Source organism: Herpailurus yagouaroundi, unplaced genomic scaffold, assembly GCF_014898765.1.
Source record: "Herpailurus yagouaroundi ecotype Mexico unplaced genomic scaffold, PumYag 181, whole genome shotgun sequence".
NCBI lineage: Eukaryota > Metazoa > Chordata > Mammalia > Carnivora > Felidae > Herpailurus > Herpailurus yagouaroundi.
The window spans coordinates 35,349,717-35,368,352 of NW_024412412.1; the positions used below are offsets into that span (position 1 = coordinate 35,349,717).

The following is an 18,636-nucleotide window of genomic DNA, read 5'->3' on the forward strand; positions in this document are numbered from 1 at the left end:
CAGAGCATGAACGGGGGAGGGGCAGAGAGAGAGGGAGACACAGAATCAGAAACAGGCTCCAGTCTCCGAGCCATCAGACCAGAGCCTGATGCAGGGCTCGAACTCGCGGACCGCAAGATCGTGACCTGGCTGAAGTCGGACGCTTAACCGACTGCGCCACCCAGGCGCCCCAAATTTTTGTTTTTTTAAAGCTATCTTTTTAATTGTTAAAAAATGTTTATTTATTTTTTAGAGAGAGAGAGCACAAGCAGGGAAGGGGCAGAGAGAGAATACTAAACAGCTCTGTCCTGTTAGTGCAGAGCCTGATTTGGGGCTCAAACTCACCAACCCTGAGATCATGTCCTGAACCAAAATCAAGAATTGGACACTTAACCAACTGAGCCACCCAGGCACTCCTCCGCTCAGGTTATGATCTCATGGTTCATGGGTTCAAGCCCTGTGTTGGGCTCTGTACTGACAGCAATGGAGCCTGCTTGTGATTCTCTCTCCCTCTCTCTCTGCCCCTTCACCGCACACACTCTCTCTCTCAAAATAAATAAACAAAAACCTTAAGAAAAAAAAAAAGTTGGAGCGCCTGGGTGGCTCAGTCTGTTAAGTGTGTGACTTAGCTCAGGTCATAATCTCAGGGTTTGTGGGTTTGAGCCCTCTGTCCGGCTCCACGCTGATGGTGTGCAGCCTGCTTGAGATTCTCTCTCTCTCCCCCCCTCTCTGTCCACCCCTCCCCCACTTGTGCTTTCTCTTTCTCTCAAAATAAATAAACTTTTAAAAAAATCATTAAAAAGAAAGTAATGAGAACACCACACTTCTATCAAACAGAGCAAATCTTTAAAGGTCAAAACTAAAGTGGTGCCTGCAGCATAGTAGAGGCTAAAATTCATCTGAAGAACATAGCTAAAAAACAAAAAATGGTAAGAAACATTGCAAACCAATGTGAAGAGATGGAGTTTTCAATAATAATAATAGTAGTAGTGGAAAAGTTACCATTTGGATCTCAAGTTGGAGCCACTCCATAATATCAAAATAAAGTGAATCTTGTTTAAAGAGTTACATCGAAGGGCGCCTGGGTGGCTCAGTTGGCTAACTCTTGGTTTATGGCTCAGGTCCTGATCTCACAGCCCCATGCGGGACTCTGCACTAAGGTGGAGCCGGCTTGGGATTCTCTCTCTCTGCCCTCTCCCCCTGCTTGTGCACGCTCTCTCTCTCTCTACCTCTCTCAAAAACCGATAAATAAACATTTTTAAAAGAGAAAGAATCTTTAAAAAAAAAAATAGTTACATGCAAAAGTAAAAGAAAAAAACCTGGAAGAAAATGAAGAAGTTATCCTACTTGGTTGATTGGCGTAACTCCAGAGCTAATAGATGCCAACAGACACTGATGCTCCCTCCCCCCATTTATCAGATCAAAAACAACTTAGTTAATTCAGATAAGGACTTTCTAAGCTTAAAAGTACTGAAAGGAATCACAAAGGAATGTTACATTTGACTACTTGAAAAAGATAAACACAATTAAAAGGCACAAAAGCAGGAAGATATTTGCATCTTGGAAGTCAAGATAAAGAACTTTCACTATTCAAAAGAAGAACTCGACAAGTATGGGTAAAGGCCATAAGCAAAGAGTTTATAAAAGAATAAACATTAAAAATGTTCAACTTCAGAAGAAATTAAAAAAATCAATTTAAAACAAGATGCCATTTTTCACATAGCAAATAGGAAAACATTTTGAAAAGGTGACACTGTTAGCAGAATTACAAATTAGCACAACTTCTCTAGAAAGGGATTTGTCAATATCAATAAAGAAGAGATTACATATGGCCAATGAAAAGATTCTGTCAACATCATTTGTCATCAAGAAAATGTAAAATAGGCCATATTGAGATACCACTTCACTAGCCTACTAGAGTAATTGAAACTAAAGATTCTCAATACTGGGGTGTCTGGCTGGCTCAGTCGGTAGACCATGTGACTTTTGATCTCAAGGTCATGAGTTAAAGCCCTTTAAAAATAAATAAAATAGGGGCGCCTGGGTGGCGCAGTCGGTTAAGCGTCCGACTTCAGCCAGGTCACGATCTCGCGGTCCGGGAGTTCGAGCCCCGTGTCAGGCTCTGGGCTGATGGCTCGGAGCCTGGAGCCTGTTTCCGATTCTGTGTCTCCCTCTCTCTCTGCCCCTCCCCCGTTCATGCTCTGTCTCTCTCTGTCCCAAAAATAAATAAACGTTGAAAAAAAAAAAAAACTAAATATTTAAAAAAAAAAAAAAAGTAATCTCTACACCTGACATGGTGCTTGAACTCATGACCCCAAGATCAAGCATCGCATACTTTTCAGACTGAGCCAGCCAGGTGCCCCACCAAAAAAAGATTCTCAGTGCCAAGTGTTGGGCAAGGGTGAGAGCAACTGCAACTTTCCCACGTTACTGATGGGAAAGTAAAATGCTATACCTACTTTGGAAAACCGTTGGGAAGTTTCTTATAAAGTTAAATATACACCTACTCTATGACTCAGTAATTCTGTTCTTAGGTGTTTTACCTGACAGCAGTGATTATTCAAACAATGAAATACTACTCAGCTAATAAAAGAAATAATTACTGGTACATACAACAATATGGATGAATCTCAAAAACATTGTGGGGAACAAAAGAAGCGAGATACAAAATAAGACATACTATATTATTTCATTTGCATAGGAAAATGGTTAAACGAAATATGATATCGGATGGAACATTATGTTTTAAGAAAAACCAACATATTTAAAAAATTTGGGGGGAGTGCCTGGGTGGCTCAGTCGGTGACTTCGGCCCAAGTCATGATCTGGCGGTTCATGAGTTCAAGCCCCGCATTGGCCTCTGTGCTGACAGCTCGGAGCCTGGAGCCTGTTTCAGATCTTGTGTCTCCCTGTCTCTCTGAGCCTCCTCCACTCGCACTCTCTCTCTCTCTCTCTCAAAAATAAATAAACATTAAAAAAAATGAAAAAAAATTTTTTTGTTATCTGTACATTGCATGTGGGACTTGTACTCACAACCCCCGGGATCAAGAGTGGCATGCTCCTCTGACGGAGCCAGCCAGGCACCCCCAAAAAACAGCATATTATAGACTACAAAGATATTTGATATGAGAAAAGCCTCAGGAAATAATAGAATATAATAATGTACAGTATGGACCCCCTTTGTTAGCAAACAAGCAAATGTATGCATGAAAAGGCTAGAAGGAAATATTTGTTCGTTCAATAAACATTAATCAAATGCCAACTGTGCCTGCTGGCCCTATGCTAGGCTGTAGGATACAGTGATGAACTAAAATTGACACAGTTCAAACCCTCACGGAGCATTGTCTGTTGTGGAAAAGAATGTTAATTGTAGCCATCTCTGGGTAGTGTGACTTAGGAGAAGGGTGGCTTAGGAGAAACAAATGAACAATAATTTCTGCATTTTACAAATTGTCTATGCTGAGGAAGTATTACTTTATAACTAGGTGAAAATAAAGAGCTCTTTTCTTTCAAAGACCTATTGTCCTGGCCTATTTCCAGTAGTGTTACATACTCATTTGGGGGATTTTCTGACAGATTTCTCTGATCAGAGCCACTCAATGAAAATATGAAAAGAAAACTCTAAGCTCCTTCCCAAATAATTTTTTTTTAATTTTTTTTTCAACGTTTATTTATTTTTGGGACAGAGAGAGACAGAGCATGAACGGGGGAGGGGCAGAGAGAGAGGGAGACACAGAATCGGAAACAGGCTCCAGGCTCTGAGCCATCAGCCCAGAGCCCGACGCGGGGCTCGAACTCACGGACAGTGAGATCGTGACCTGGTTGAAGTCGGACGCTTAACCGACTGCGCCACCCAGGCGCCCCCCAAATAATTTTTTTAAATAAATGAGATTCAAGCTTATTGGTAGTGGTGATGCTTTTTTTTAGTCATGACATTAAGAGTTTCCAGCAACAATCGAATGTTCTATTTCATTCAGTTTGTACACCCATTCACCTGGCCAGGGTATGTGGTATTTTTATCTAACTAGCAAATCTGGTTCTCTTTCTTTTTGCTTTCTGCATTGGTTATGATTGACTATTAGAAATCACCAAGATCCAGGGCCCCTGGGTGGGTGGCTCAGTTGGTTAAGCATCTAACTTCAGCCCAGGTCATGATCTCACAGTTTGTGAGTTTGAGCCCCGCATCCAGCTCTGTGCTGACAGCTCAGAGCCTGGAGCCTGCCTCAAATTCTGTGTCTCCCTCTCTCTCTGTTCATCATCTGTTCATGTTCTGTTTCTCTCTCTCTCCTTCAAAAATAAAAACATTAAAAAAAATTTTTTTAGAAATCACCAAGATCCATGTGTAATTGGCATTTCTACTAATCTCTTCAAATCTAGGTTTCCATTTTACAGAGCTTGTGAGATTTGGTGTATTTCCTTATGAAACTCCCAAGGCACTTCATAAATCTTAATTAATGACCAGCCCTTCTGAGAAATAATTATTAATGCTTTCAATTTAACAAATGTACAGGGAATCCTAGTTTCCATTGTTGTATAAAAGTAACCTGGTTTCAGTTTTGATTTGTATGAAGCCATTAAATATTAAACTTCTGTGTTAAATGCAGGTAAGAGAACTATAGAATTTTTTAAAAATTAGAGTAAAATGAAGCTTTCTAAAATGGCTACACAGGGGTGCCTAAGTGGCTCCGTCAGTTGAGTGTCCAAATTCAGCTCAGGTCATGATCTCTTAGTTCATGGTTTCGGGCCCTGCATGAGGCTCTGTGCTGACAGCTCAGAGCCTGGAGCCTGCTTCAGATTCTCTACCTCTCTCTCTGCCCCTCCTCCACTCATGCTCTGTCTCTCTCTTTCTCTCAAAAATAAACATTAAAAAATATTTTAAAATGTCTACACAGAAAAGGTCTTTTATGGTGTATACTTCCTAAATTTATATGAAAAGCATTGCATAATTTTTTTAAAGCAGTCTCTATGCCCAATGGTGGCTCAACCTGAGATCAAAAATTGCATGCTCTACCGACTGAGCCAGCCAGGCAACCCAGTTAGTAATACATATGGTATAGACATCATATACTGTATTATATTTAATTCATATCTTCCTGAGTATGCTTAGTTTTGATTAAATTACCTTGGTGTGGAAACTCCACAGTCTTGATGTCTAAAAAAATTAGTGAATCAAAAAATATATATATTTATATATTTTGTAATGGAAAAAACACAGTCCAAAGCAACATCCTACTAATTATGATAGCCTGATATCAAATTAGGAATCCCTCTAGACAGTTGTAAGTAAAATCTCATGAAAGTTCTGCTGGCTGTATAATGTGTAATATGTATTCATAGGTTGATATTCAGCCCATTTTGGGGGGCAGTATGCAAATGTCTTAGCAGTGGTCTTCCTGGACCAAGGTCTCCCTTGGTCTTCCTGGGAGACTCCAACACTGTGAGAACTGTGATGTGACAGGGAGCCCCAAAGCTGCCATCATTCCCTATTACTTTTGTTTACATCATTACAAAGCAGGAGATAATGGTGATAGTCATTATTGGCTACATAATACAATCGTCTAGGAGAGCGGAATTTAATACCTCTCTCACATCTGGGCCCCACAAGGGAAATGACACTGACATTCATCAAGTCACTTGTGCCAGAAATGTAGAATGGGCGGGCTGTTGGAGGAGGAGGAGGCAAGATCCCTCACAGGACATATCCTGTCAACTGATGCCCTCTACAGTCCATTTTGCCACACAACAAATCTTCCCAAACTGAAAACATAAATCTGATTTATGTCATTCCTCTGCCTGAAACCCTCAAGTGCTTCTTCCTTTCTCCAAAGTGGCCTGTCTCTTTGAACTCAGCTCCAACCTCATTCCCTATGGCTGCTGAAGTTCAAACATGGTGGCCTTGTTTATACTGTATATACTAGATTTATACAAACTGGCCTCACACAGACCAAGCTCCTTTCTGTCCCAGAGCTGTTGCATTTGCCATCTCTTTTGCTTAGAACATTCTCACAAAGCTGCCTCTTCATTGTTTATGGCCAGCTCAAATGTCTCCTCTGATTATGGCTAGCTCTAATGCCCCTCCTCTGATCGCTGTGCTAACTAAAGCTAGGGCACCCCCACCACTCTCTTACCTCATTACCCTAATTTACCTGTAGCACTTGTTTCTTTGGGTCTACCCTCACTCCTTAAGGGAAGCGCCTTCTTCTGTCTGTTCACTGGCACTGCCATTGTCATTGCTGTGTCTGGCATGAAGTCGGAGCTCAGTAATTTGTTGAATGGGTGGATATCTTACTCTTGCCTGGAGCAGAAGTTCTTTTTTATTTTTTGAAGCTTATTTATTTGGAGGGAGAGAGACAGAGGGAGAGCAAGCGGGGGAGGAGCAGAGAGAGGGAGAGACAGAATCCCAAGCAGGTTCTGTGCTGTCAGCATAAAACCTGATGTGGGGCTTGAACTCACAAACTGTGAGATCATGACCTGAGCCGAGATCAAGAGTCAGACGCTTAACCGACTGAGCCGCTCAGGCACCCCTGTAGCAGAAGGTCTTAACCTGTGGTGCAAGGCTTTCAAATCATTTCTTCCCAACTGTAAATGAAATTAAGGGTTCGAGTACATTTGCAAGTGCTTTTGGGAGTGTGTGAGAGAAATGTTGGAAAACCTTTATTTTTCAGATTCTCAGAGGAATCCAAACAGCAAAATGTTAATTACCACTGGTATAGAGTTATAATTTATAAAGCACTTTTTCATACGTTTAGTTCTCATTCCATCTATGGAGATAGATAGGATAGAAATGGTAGTTTCTACTTGACAGATAAAGGCATTGAGGTGCAGTTCACATAGCTGGGCAATAACAGAATGACAAATCCATTCTTTTGGCCTAAACATCTTGTGCTCTTTCACGTGAAGACAAAGACAGAATCCAGAATCCTGGGCTAGTAGTTTTGCATTCATTCTTGCTCATCTTCATTGGCTTTAAAAAGCACCAAACTTAACGCTTTTTTAAAGACTTCCTTATTCAAACTAGCATATGAGGCTGCATTAAAATTTTCAATGAAAAATTATTACCATCAGCTAGATCAAGGCAGTTTTCAGGAAAATTTTAATGTATGAACCAAGGAATGCAAAATAGTTTTCTGCTAGGCTAAGTAGAGCATAATTAGGAAAATCAGTTGGCAGGAATAAATATAACAACCCTTAAAATCAAATGAAAACAATGTTGAGATCTCTAATGTTTCAATTTTATCTACTCTTTTAGTTATGATACACAATTGAACCATCTATCTTGAAAAATCAGTTTAATCTAACTTTTTTTAAATCAGTTATTCCAGGGGCACCTGGCTGGCTCTATCCATAGAGCATGTGACTCTAATCTCAGGGTTGTGAGTTCAAGCCCCATTTTGGGTGTGGAGCCTACTGGGAAAAAAAAAGTCAGTTTTTCTAGAAAAAAGGCAAATCTGAATTAAAAGTTTTTTCAACGTTAATTCATTTTTGAGAGACAGAGAGACAGAACACAAGCGGGGGAGGGGCAGAGAGAGAGGGAGACACAGAATCCGAAGCAGGCTCCAGGCTCCGAGCTGTCAGCACAGAGCTTGATGCAGGGCTCGAACCCACAAACTGTGAGATCATGACCTGAGCCGAAGTCAGACACTCAACCAACTGAGCCACCCAGGTGCCCCAGGAAAATCTGAATTTAATCTCTTTTCTGCTCACGCAATTTTCAAGAGAAGGGGTGGGGATGTGGAAACTACATTATTTGGAGAATTAATACAAAATGTTTAAACTATGTGAATTTAGCAGCCTGAGAGAGTTCTTCTCAGGGGCCACGTCTGTACGATGCAACCAGCCACTGGCTTCAAAAGAGCTTGTTTTATTAACCCCAAGAAGTTATAGAAAACATGCCACTTGAAAGAATTTCCTATTCTGGGAAGATACACTAGATCAAAGAGACTTTTTCCCCTCCTCTCTAGCATCTGTAATTAAAGACCTAAACCTTTATTTTAAGCAACAATAACAAGAAGTCTTTATTGAATTAGTTGTTTCCCTTAAAACCCACAGGGTTAACATCATGTTTGGCAGGAATTTTCATTTAACCTGGTTGAAGTCGGACGCTTAACCGACTGCGCCACCCAGGCGCCCCTCCAACCACTAATATTTTTTGCTGTAAATGGAATGTTAACCCATTTTATTCCCGAAGGATGAAAGGGATTCACTTCTGCTGGTATTTGAACCTATCATTCTTCATAAGTTTAGGTATTTCACACTAAAGCATTAAGAATTAAAAAAAAAAATCTTAAAAAAAAAAGAATAAAAAAATCTTTAAAACAGATGAGCATTGGGGTATCTGGCTGGCTGGAGCATATGACTCTTGATCTCGGGATTGTAGGCTTGAGCCCCATGTTGGGTGTAGAGATTACTTAAAAACGCTTTGTCCACATTTGGGGTCTCTATTATTTCTTAAAGGGGGCTTTGCTCAGATCACATCTCAGCATCACTGCATGATAAAGAGTGTGCTTCTAGAAGCAAGGCAATAGAAAAGAATTTACCTTCCACCAAAAATGTCCCAAATGGCCTAGCTGGTTAAGAACATTACAAAGAATGGTCTAATATCTAACTTTTAACCTCCTGAAGGATTTGTTTACTCTGCTTAGCTCTGTTCCACCTGGGTCACAAATTCATCTCTCAAACTTGTTTCTAAATGAAGGAGGACCAGGGGTACCTGGTTGGCTCAGTTGTTACAGCAACTCTTGATCTTGGGGTCATGAGTTTGAGCCCCACATTGGGCATGGATATTACTTTTAAAAGTAAAAGCTTAAGGGGCGCCTGGGTGGCGCAGTCGGTTAAGCGTCCGACTTCAACCAGGTCACGATCTCGCGGTCCGTGAGTTCGAGCCCCGCGTCGGGCTCTGGGCTGATGGCTCAGAGCCTGGAGCCTGTTTCCGATTCTGTGTCTCCCTCTCTCTCTGCCCCTCCCCCGTTCATGCTCTGTCTCTCTCTGTCCCAAAAATAAATAAACTTTGAAAAAAAAAATTTTAAAAAAAAAGTAAAAGCTTAAAAATGTTAAGGAAAAAAAAGGAGGGGGGACCTGGGTGGCTCAGCCTGTTAAGCATCTGACTTCAGCTCAGGTCCTAATCTCGCAGTTCACGAGTTCGAGCCCCACATAGGACTCTGTGCTGATAGCTCAGAGCCTGGAGCCTGCTTCTGATTCTGTGTCTCCCTCTTTCTCTACCCCTCTCCTGCTTGTGTGATCTGTCTCTCTCAAAAATAAATTAAAACATTAAAAAAAAATTAAGAAAAAAATGAGTAATAAGAAGACATAAGCAAAACCAACACTAAAGATAGAAAAACACCAATGGAATAGCTGCTGGTGGAAAAAGATTGTTTTCACAGACCTTTGAGACGTTTCTTTTTTTTTTTTTTTTTTTCCCATTCATTCCTCCTATGTGGCAGGTGCTGAAATCACAACAAGAAACCAGATATAGCCTCCACCCAGTAGGAACTTGGTGTCTGAAGACAGATTACAGCGCAAGCCCACTGACTGGGATATGTACAGGGAGGCACCAATGCCAACCCAGGAAAGCTTTCCACAGGAGGCATACAAGCTGAAGAGTGGAGTGAATGTCATTTTGAAGAACTCTGGCAGATGGCAGCCCCATAGAGTAGCTGGTTAATGCAACTTAGAAGACCAGCATGAGCTACATAATTTTTGAGTTTTAAATAATGGAAGGGCTGAGCAATAGGCATTTGGGATTTTCTAGTGTGGTAATAAGGTCACATCAATTCTTATACCTTACTGCTCATTTTTGTTGTGGAAGAAAAACAACAGCCCTGGCCCTATGACTAAACTGGAGAACAGGTTTAAACTTTTAGGTCCCATGACAGGATTTTTCCCTGTTAAGACATACAGGAGGTGTGGTCTAAATGAACCAAGCATACTCTATGAGTTTCAAATCGTAGAATTACACATGGGGAAACAGCATTGACAGAAAGTTCTTCTTAGGAAACACAACAGTTCTTCTATCATGCAACAGCAGTCAAGTCATAGGCTCCATAGAAGATAAATTAAAAATTATTTTTTAAGATTTTAAGTAATCTCTACATCCAACATGGGGCTCAGACCTACAACCACAGATCAAGAGTTGCATACTCTATCGACTGAGCCAGCCAGGTACCCCGCCTAAATCATTTTAAAGTGAGCAGGTTATACCTAAGGTTCCTCCTAAAATCTCCCCTCCAAATGTAAGGTGGGCCAGTAAAACAAAGCTTTAGAAATCAGTGAGACACCATCGCCACCTTGTGTCCCTCAGCCTCCATTACACCCACATTCCTTTAAAAAATCACACTTCGGGGCGCCTGGGTGGCGCAGTCGGTTAAGCGTCCGACTTCAGCCAGGTCACGATCTCGCGGTCCGTGAGTTCGAGCCCCGCGTCGGGCTCTGGGCTGATGGCTCAGAGCCTGGAGCCTGTTTCCGATTCTGTGTCTCCCTCTCTCTCTGCCCCTCGCCCATTCATGCTCTGTCTCTCTCTGTCCCAAAAATAAATAAACGTTGAAAAAAAATAAATAAAATAAAAAATCACACTTGGGATTCAGCAGTATAGAATATAGCTTTATTTATAGAATCTTACAAATAAAACATTTACAGTCCACATAAGTTATTTTCTTTTCTAATTTATTTCATAACACCTGAGTTATTTAAAAAAATACTGTGATGGAACTGCAGAACTGTAAAAGGAAATATGAATAAAAACCTCACCTCTCTTTTGCAAAAATCAGACAGCTTTTAGTCTTTTAAGCAGATTTCCACAATACTACCATCTCTTTGGAAGAGGACTTACCAAAAACAAGTCTTAGGATACCCAAACAGAGATGCATTCTCTTTTAAACCCAGCGTGAAGGACCAAACGAGGGAAAGCCCCAAGCTGACACTAGACACAAAAGACACTGAACACCTCAGGGGGCAAGGACAGAAGGCAACCCGCACTCCAGGGCAAGAGTAAGAAGCAGCACAACCCTGCTCCTGGGTCACTGCTCCCGCATAGGACATGTGCTTTCCTTGCTGATGTTAGGAGCTGGTCATCTGGGGAAAGACGCTGAAGAGGACAATGCCGGGGGCAAACAAGACCTCACAACTTGCTACTCCTCAGACTTCTAATATGTACAAATGCTTAAAACAGCAAATCTAACACTTAAAAGTCAAAAAGGAATCGCCACAAACTTCTACGCCTGAGGCAACTCTGCTGCCAATGGCAACATTTGCTCGCTTGTACTAGCTTGTACTATCCGAGCGCCTCCACCCCTGAGTTCCAGCCAGCACTGGCCTCTGGGCCAACTACAGTTTAAAGAGAATTTCCCTTTGAGGCAGCGGTCTATAAAAGGAAAGTTCTTAAGTTAATATGGATGTGCACGAAAAGGGAAAGCACCCTACTACTTCGTATTTTATTTTTTAATTTGTTAAAGATTACATTTTCAAGCTCTTTTCCTAAAACTAGAAACCCACTAACTCTAACTTAGTATTTTACTCCAAGAATAACGGTATTTGTTAGGAATGGCAGATCTACAGGGAATGCTAAAATTATACATTTCATCTATCAATGTGAATTAGGGAAAGAAAAATCTTGTAAAGTCTTAAAGTTTGAGTGTTATTTGCTACTAGCTCCTGAAAGCAATGTCAGACACTGAGGAAAATAAAACAGAAGACAAAGAACCGTTTTAAAACAGTAACAACAATAATAAAAATAATGATAATATAAAAGTTAGATTCCAACATTCAAGGAATTGGTTCTTTGGTAAAATTGGACCATTAATCCTATCAGGAGTCAGTCCTGATATTTACTCTAGAATCTTGAGAACTCAAGTTTTCCTTCTTCTTCTTCAGCCCATTCTCAAATCTATCAAAGTCAACAGCAAGAGAAGGAGACAAACTTATAAAGCATCACCAGCAATTTTCCCACGCATACTCTTTTTCAAGACTATTCCTGGTTTGAGGGCCATTTCCCAAGAAGAAAAAAAATACAAAATAGATGCTGCTTTTAATTACTGTATAGTGGAAAGTCTTCCTGTGTAAGAACAGAAAAACTCACAGGTGTTGGCCACGACCAGCACTCGTCAGTCATGCACACAAATCAGTCAGTGAACACAGCCCCTGGGCTGCAACTGTGGGCACCACTAAGAAAGGCTTCTGGAGAGACTGGCTCCCCAAAGTGGCTAAAGAATCTCACATTATCAATATGATAATAATAAATCAATTCACCTAGTGAACCTGGAGATGAGCTCCCCTTGAAGCCAGAGTTCTGAGGAGAGGGCTCCACAGTGCCTGAGGCTGGCCTACAGTCTCTCGGACAAGTCTAAAAATCCATCTTCTGAAGAGGGTTAGAGCAATTAATATTCAGTTCGGTACAGGACCCGCCCTTTCTTGTTCAGGGTGAGGAAGGAAGGGGAAACCAGGCCATGCTGCTAACACGTACTCTCAGCGTCATCAGGAAGCCCCTATTCTGCAAGCATCTGCAGTGCCCCACCCAAGTTCTGGACCTTCCATCTCAGAATTCTATTGCTTATACTTTTATTTATATAATTAGCAGATCCTAAATTGTGCCCACACCGATTCCATTGCTGATCACCTCTGTCTAAGAAGCCCATAAGCTGCACTCCATAAGTGCACAAGTAAACTTGCCACTTTGCAGCGGAAGTGTTGACTGGGGGAGGGACATTTGTGCAGTCTCCCCTCTAATACAAGATTGTAAATGTGCTCCAAATGTGCTTCTAGGGAGGCAGCTAAAGTTGCTCAGAAGATGGGAGAGGGGAAGGGGAGGTGGAAATGACAATGAAACCAATGGATTTCTTGCAGGTCTCCATTCTCCACCTTCCATTCTGTCAGTGTCATTGTGAAAGAAGGGGACGTCCAGGCAACAGAACCTGCACAGCAGCTCACCAGCAGCGAGCCCTAGCTCACCCATACAGCCATGAAGTGCCAGCTGCAGCCACAAAATCAACATCGCAGCCCAGTGGGAACAAGTGACTGCCACAACAGGATACACACTGTCAGTTCTCCTTGTCCCCCCCCCCTCCCCCCCCCCCCCCAACTTCGGGATGATCCTTGCCTCCTCTTGCCCTACACATGTGTTCTAACTTTCAGGTCTTTTTGAGAAAACAGGCAACTGAACAGACCTTGAAAAAATAGGAGGGATTCTTGTCTCCTGTACCTTTTCTGTAAAAACAGGTGAATTTATTCCAAAATGGGTCATCTTGAGGTCTAGGACACACATTTAGATTCACAGGCCCTTAAACTACAGATTCACCTCCTGGTATTTCTAACCAAGTCATGAGCACTGGCTATATTTTTGCATTGTAGGGCAAGGATTAAAAAAGTTCTCAGTGCTGGTTCAAAGAGAAAGAGGCCAGGGTAACCAGGGAAAAAAGTTAGGCTTGTCTGCTAAGTAAGCTGCATTCAGGTTCCAGGGTCACTCTGAGAAAGGGGGAGGAAAGGCAGAGAGGCACTATCTAGAGACTGGTTACCAGGGCAGCTTATTCCTAGGATTGAGCATGTTTAAAAACAGCTGACATCTGAATGCGGGAATACAGTCCGTGTCACAGTTTTTAATACAATTGCCTCTTCTGAGGTGCGTCGTGGTTGCCGAGTCCTTGGGCCAGGGATTGGGCAGCCAAGGGCCAACTTCCAATCCCAGAGGCTCCTGGCAGGGCCCTACCCAATCTGGATCTGCCCTGAATACATAGTGAGGACCAGCATGATGGTGAAACCAGTCAGGAGGCCCAGGTTCTGGATGACAAAGGGGATCAAGATGCTGCCATTTCTTTCATCCTCCTGGCAGACCTCATTCATCTCAGGGAACTGAGAAAGAGGAGAAAAACAAGAGAGCTGCAGTTTTTCTCAACCTGGTACGTCCAGGACGACTCAGCAAGAGAGAGATAGTATACCGAATCATCGTTATGAGACGTGTCCTAAAAATATTTGTTAGAACATTAACACAACAATTGCCATATGATTATAACTTAATATATGTTATCTACCATTATATAATATACAATTATTATATAGAGACTATGTAGTTAAGATATATGACTATTAGCAGCAATAGCCTTCACAGTGTTTGCCCACGGTGGCTACCACTACTTTTCAACTATTGAGGTAAAACAGTATTATACGTGCATGTAGCTCTGTAAAGGTTTAGATGCTGGCTAAAAAATTACTGCTTTGATAAAAATAAATTTTTTTGCTGTGGATTTTAAAAACATTTGAGAAGGTCTTTTTGTTACCAAAATGCTGCTGCCACCTCTTTGGGAAATTGAGCAACTGTGGAAGGAACCAGAGCTTGGGGCTGTAACACTCCTAGGACTCAAGGGCCCCGCTGCCGGCCAGTAAGGCAGGGGACAGAGAGCGGACCTTCTCATTCAAGCAATCCAGAAAAATGTCTTAACTGGGGGCCCCCCCCCCCCGAAGCTCCCCACAAGAGAGGAGAGAATCTAAAATGCTTCCAGGGAGTGAGAATGGGTCATGGTGGTCAGCACTCTTATCACTGCAACAAAAGTATTATTTTCGAGGGACATGGAAAATAATTCATGCAAAATATGACCTCAAAGAACAGGTCATGCCAACAAACAAGAAGTCAACCTCGTTATGCAAAATATAATGAATAATGAAATACCAATCAGGTATTTCATTAGCCAACTCAAAGTCACTTAAAGGGGCTACACCAAACATCAGTGGGTACCGTTACAATGCATGCTTTCAGGCACCGCTGACACTGGCAACACTCATTAACAAGTGTTGAGTTGGGTTCAAGTATCTTCTTTAATAACATATGCTGGTAAGTTTTTTTGTCCTTTAAAAGCTAATGTCCTCCAAATGAGTGTGCTTCAATCCTGAGGCAAAGTAATGAAATGTTTTTCATCTTATCAAGAAAATAACGGACTATTTTAAGTTTTTATTCTACTCTTATATGCTGGACCACATTTATACACAGCATGAGGTAAGTCAGGTTCTTTACAAATGGTATTTTGATAGATACCGCATTATGTCTGTGCCATACGTGTGCCCACTTTTTTAAGGACAATGTTATATTATATTCATTTGGATAAAATGTGATTTGACAACTGATTTAAATAAAATACTTGCTTCACTTAAAAAAATAAAATCTAATGCCCTCTTAAAAAGCATTGAACTATATGCCTTAAATAGGTGACCTGTGTAGTATATGAATGATTCCTCAATAAGCTATTATGAGCAAACTAACTCATGTCCTCTTAGCTGCCTCCCCTCCAAAGAATAACCTAGTGCAATTCTGCCTACATGGCATGAACTATGGAAGACTTACCATATCAGCCAGAGCAATATACAAAAACATTCCTCCAGCCAGTGCAAAGATCCAGTTGGCAGAGAAGTGGCTGCCAGCCAGGATGCCAAAGGCCAGACCCACGTAACAGCAGCAGGCAGAAAGGAAGTTGAAGAAGAGAGCCTGCTGGATACTCATCCCAGCATTCAGCAGGATGACAAAGTCTCCTAAGGCGGGATAACAAGAGGGAACGGGTGTGGAAGAGTTACACCAGGTCACGGACAGAGAGCACAGTGAGGACAGACTGCTTGAACTATACATAACATCCGGGTGAAAATCAAGACAGCCTCAGACCTGAGAGCACAGGGACAAGTCTAAGGCACCCCTCCTCTTCACCTCTTCACATCTAGGAGTGGTCTCCATTTGCAAAACTTAGCCGCATACTTTCAGCCTAGAGGCTGAAAATGCACAGGATTTTCAACATAGCCAACCAACTAGCAGTTGCTAGCAATTGCTCTTTTGCTTGATGGTGAAGTAGAAGTTTTTTCCTCACAACTATACTGAATGATGTTTTTAGGAAACAAAATGGAGACTGAGAGAAGTTAAGTAATTTGCCCAACGTTACAAGCCAGTAAACTGGCAAAGGTAGAACTTGACCTTGAGTCCCTGAGCCTCCAAAGTCTAGGTCTTTTATACTCTTGCTCTGCTAAAACTAATCCCCTAACTCCAGGTTCATCTACTTCTTCCATCCACCAGACCTCTAACAGACATCTCAGCCTCTGGAAGACTAATAGGATGAGAGGTGCCTGGGTGGCTCAGTCAGTTAAGCGCCCCTCTTCGGCTCAGGTCATGATCTCATGGTTCATGAGTTCAAGCCCCACGTCAGGCTCTGTGCTGACAGCTCAGAGCCTGGAGCCTGCTTTGAATTCTGTGTCTCTCTCTCTGTCCCTTCTTCGCTCACGCTCTGTCTCTCTCAAAAATAAGTGAAAAATCTATGAGGTAAGTATTATTATTAACCTCACTATAGAGGTGAGGAATAGCACAGGATATGGACTGGGAAGGGAAACAAACATCCCAATAAAAATCTTCATCATTTTCAATGATCAATTTTCAATTATGAATTCAACTGGTAAGAATTGGTGGTTAGATTTTACCACAGAGAATGTGTTAAGCAGTTACAACAAGCATTCTGAAGTTGGGGGCGGGGGCAGTGGGACACATGAAGGGTGCTGCAGGGGACGCCAGCAGTGCAGGCACACTCACCTAGCTCATGTGGGAACTCCTCGCACAGGATGGCTACCGAGGTACTGATGCCTTGGAAAACAGACACGGTGAAGGAGGCACCAATAGCCAGGCCATCGATGAAATTGTGGAGGCCGTCACTCAGGGTGATCATCCAGGCCAGAGTGCCAATATCAGAGTAGCGGACACCTTTCAGCCAGTAACAGGCACTCTGGGAAGCCTGCAGGTCCTACAATAAAGCCCATCCCCATGGCCCCAGGTCAAAGGATGAATGATGGACCTTCAAGGTAGGCCCGAATCATCAAGGCCATTACTGGTTAAAGGCCAACAGCAGATGGCCCACTGACCTGGACAGAGAGTGAGCCCACGATGACCTTCTCGTCCATCATGGGGGCCTTCCCATCCAGCTCACTGCTGCAGTGCTGAGGAATCATATGGTCCAGATCCCCGTTCTGCAGCTTCTCGGTCACCCCCTCCTCCTGGTCCTTCTTGGAAGGAAGCGTCTCAGAGGCATAATGGCTATGTCCATGATGATGCTGGAGGAACCATGGGGAAGGGTCAGCATGACACTCACCAAAACCACAAAGCTTCTTGAGCACTGGTAGGTGCTCCCAGCACTGGGAAGACCTCATTCCCACCATCAGAGAAAACATAAGCAGGCAATGCACACAGAAACCAAGGGAAAGCTGTTATAGAAAGCTGAACTAAGGTGAATGTAAGGGCTTAGTGTAGGACAGAAATCAAAACGGTGACCTCATGGCCACCACTTGGTCCAACGAGGTGGTATTGCTAGTGAGGTTTAGAGCGCCTCCGTTGCACTGGATAATGTTATTCCATTCGGCAACTGATCACTGTGTGCCAGGCACCCAAAGATACCTTTTTGGAACTATACCGCAACAATCATTCCTGTTCTCTGCGGTGGTACTTCCTATGTAATGACTATGTCCCAAGCCCCTCCTTCACCTCCTAAAGTACAAAAGGTATATTAAAAAAATAATCTAGAATAAAATGAGGGGATACACCACTGCCTAGCAAAAGGCACACAGGGCCAGATCGGGCTTCTGGTCTGTCCTCAGCCTTTGCTAATATCCTTGTGAGGGGAGATGGGAGATCTATTCCTGAAATCTGTCGGTTATAATCCACTCTTGGGGGAAGAGGGGGGATAGCAGGTAAGCTCACTGCATTGGTGACACCACTACCAAGACATACAGACATTTCTCAGATGGATGCTTTCCCTACAAGCACTTTTCCCTTTAGTAACAATTAGGCCTCACCTCATTTTTCTGTTTAAGAAGCATCTTCAAGATCTTCTCTGTGAAAAAGAAAAGATAAAAGCCCCCAAACACCACCGCAGACTTGGAGACATAATAATCTTCCAGAGGGTTGAAACCAAAAGCCTGTGGACCCAGGAAAACAAAATGAGTTTTAAGAAAATAAAAAAATCTCCACGGGTCCCCTCTCATCTCTTAACCACTTCCTTGATTCTAGGAAAGGAAAGAGACGCACTCATTGTGATAGCTCTGCCGCCTTACCCCTTCCTGCCCTTCCAGCAAAATCGAGCCCTTGACTTTCCTTCATGCCATATCACCAGGGCCTGTTCTCTCTAGCTCATTTTCTGATGCAAAAGATCAGTCCCCTTTAGAATTATACTCCCAAGAACAGCCTTGGATATGGTTTTCTACTTTTAATTAGGACTCTGTCTTCATTTTTCCTTTGCTACAAGGGCAGAACCTGCCTGCAAATTCCATACTTAAGGAGACACTTATGTTTATTTCCATTCCTTATCTAATGTTCCCAGCTGATCTGCCTGTAAACACAAAGAGAGATGGTGTAATTATACTTTCTAAAATGGAAAATCCATTCCCCAGTTAAATAGTAAGAATTGTGGCATCTTCCTGACCGCAGACCTTCCAGTGACCACAAAGCCAAAAAAGCAGACTGTGTCACCGCACATGTCAATTTTGGGGTTTTTATTTTGGGTTATTTCTGGAAACTTCACTTATCAAGGGGGGCAAAGAAGAATCCATTGGGAAAACCACTGGAGTAGGAATCAGGAGAATCCCATTCTCAGTGATATTCCTGACTTGTGGTGGGGCCTTGGGTAATTGTCCGGTGACTTGCTCCCTCCATTTTCTGAC

At 42.4% G+C, this 18,636-nt stretch overlaps 1 protein-coding gene across 2 annotated transcripts in view; it reads right to left on the minus strand.

Moving 5' to 3' along the window:
- Positions 1-10,554: 10,554 nt before the first annotated feature.
- Positions 10,555-18,636, minus strand: part of SLC39A14 (solute carrier family 39 member 14) — a 45,545-nt gene continuing 37,463 nt past the window's right edge. For both annotated transcript variants that reach the window (XM_040490323.1, XM_040490322.1), the window contains exons 5-9: positions 17,773-17,895; positions 16,846-17,034; positions 16,520-16,727; positions 15,299-15,483; positions 10,555-13,815 (exon numbers count right to left, since the gene is read on the minus strand). In XM_040490323.1, coding sequence (XP_040346257.1) covers positions 13,669-13,815; positions 15,299-15,483; positions 16,520-16,727; positions 16,846-17,034; positions 17,773-17,895 — 852 coding nt within the window. In that variant the 3' untranslated portion in view covers positions 10,555-13,668. The remainder of the gene's footprint in view (positions 13,816-15,298; positions 15,484-16,519; positions 16,728-16,845; positions 17,035-17,772; positions 17,896-18,636) is intronic.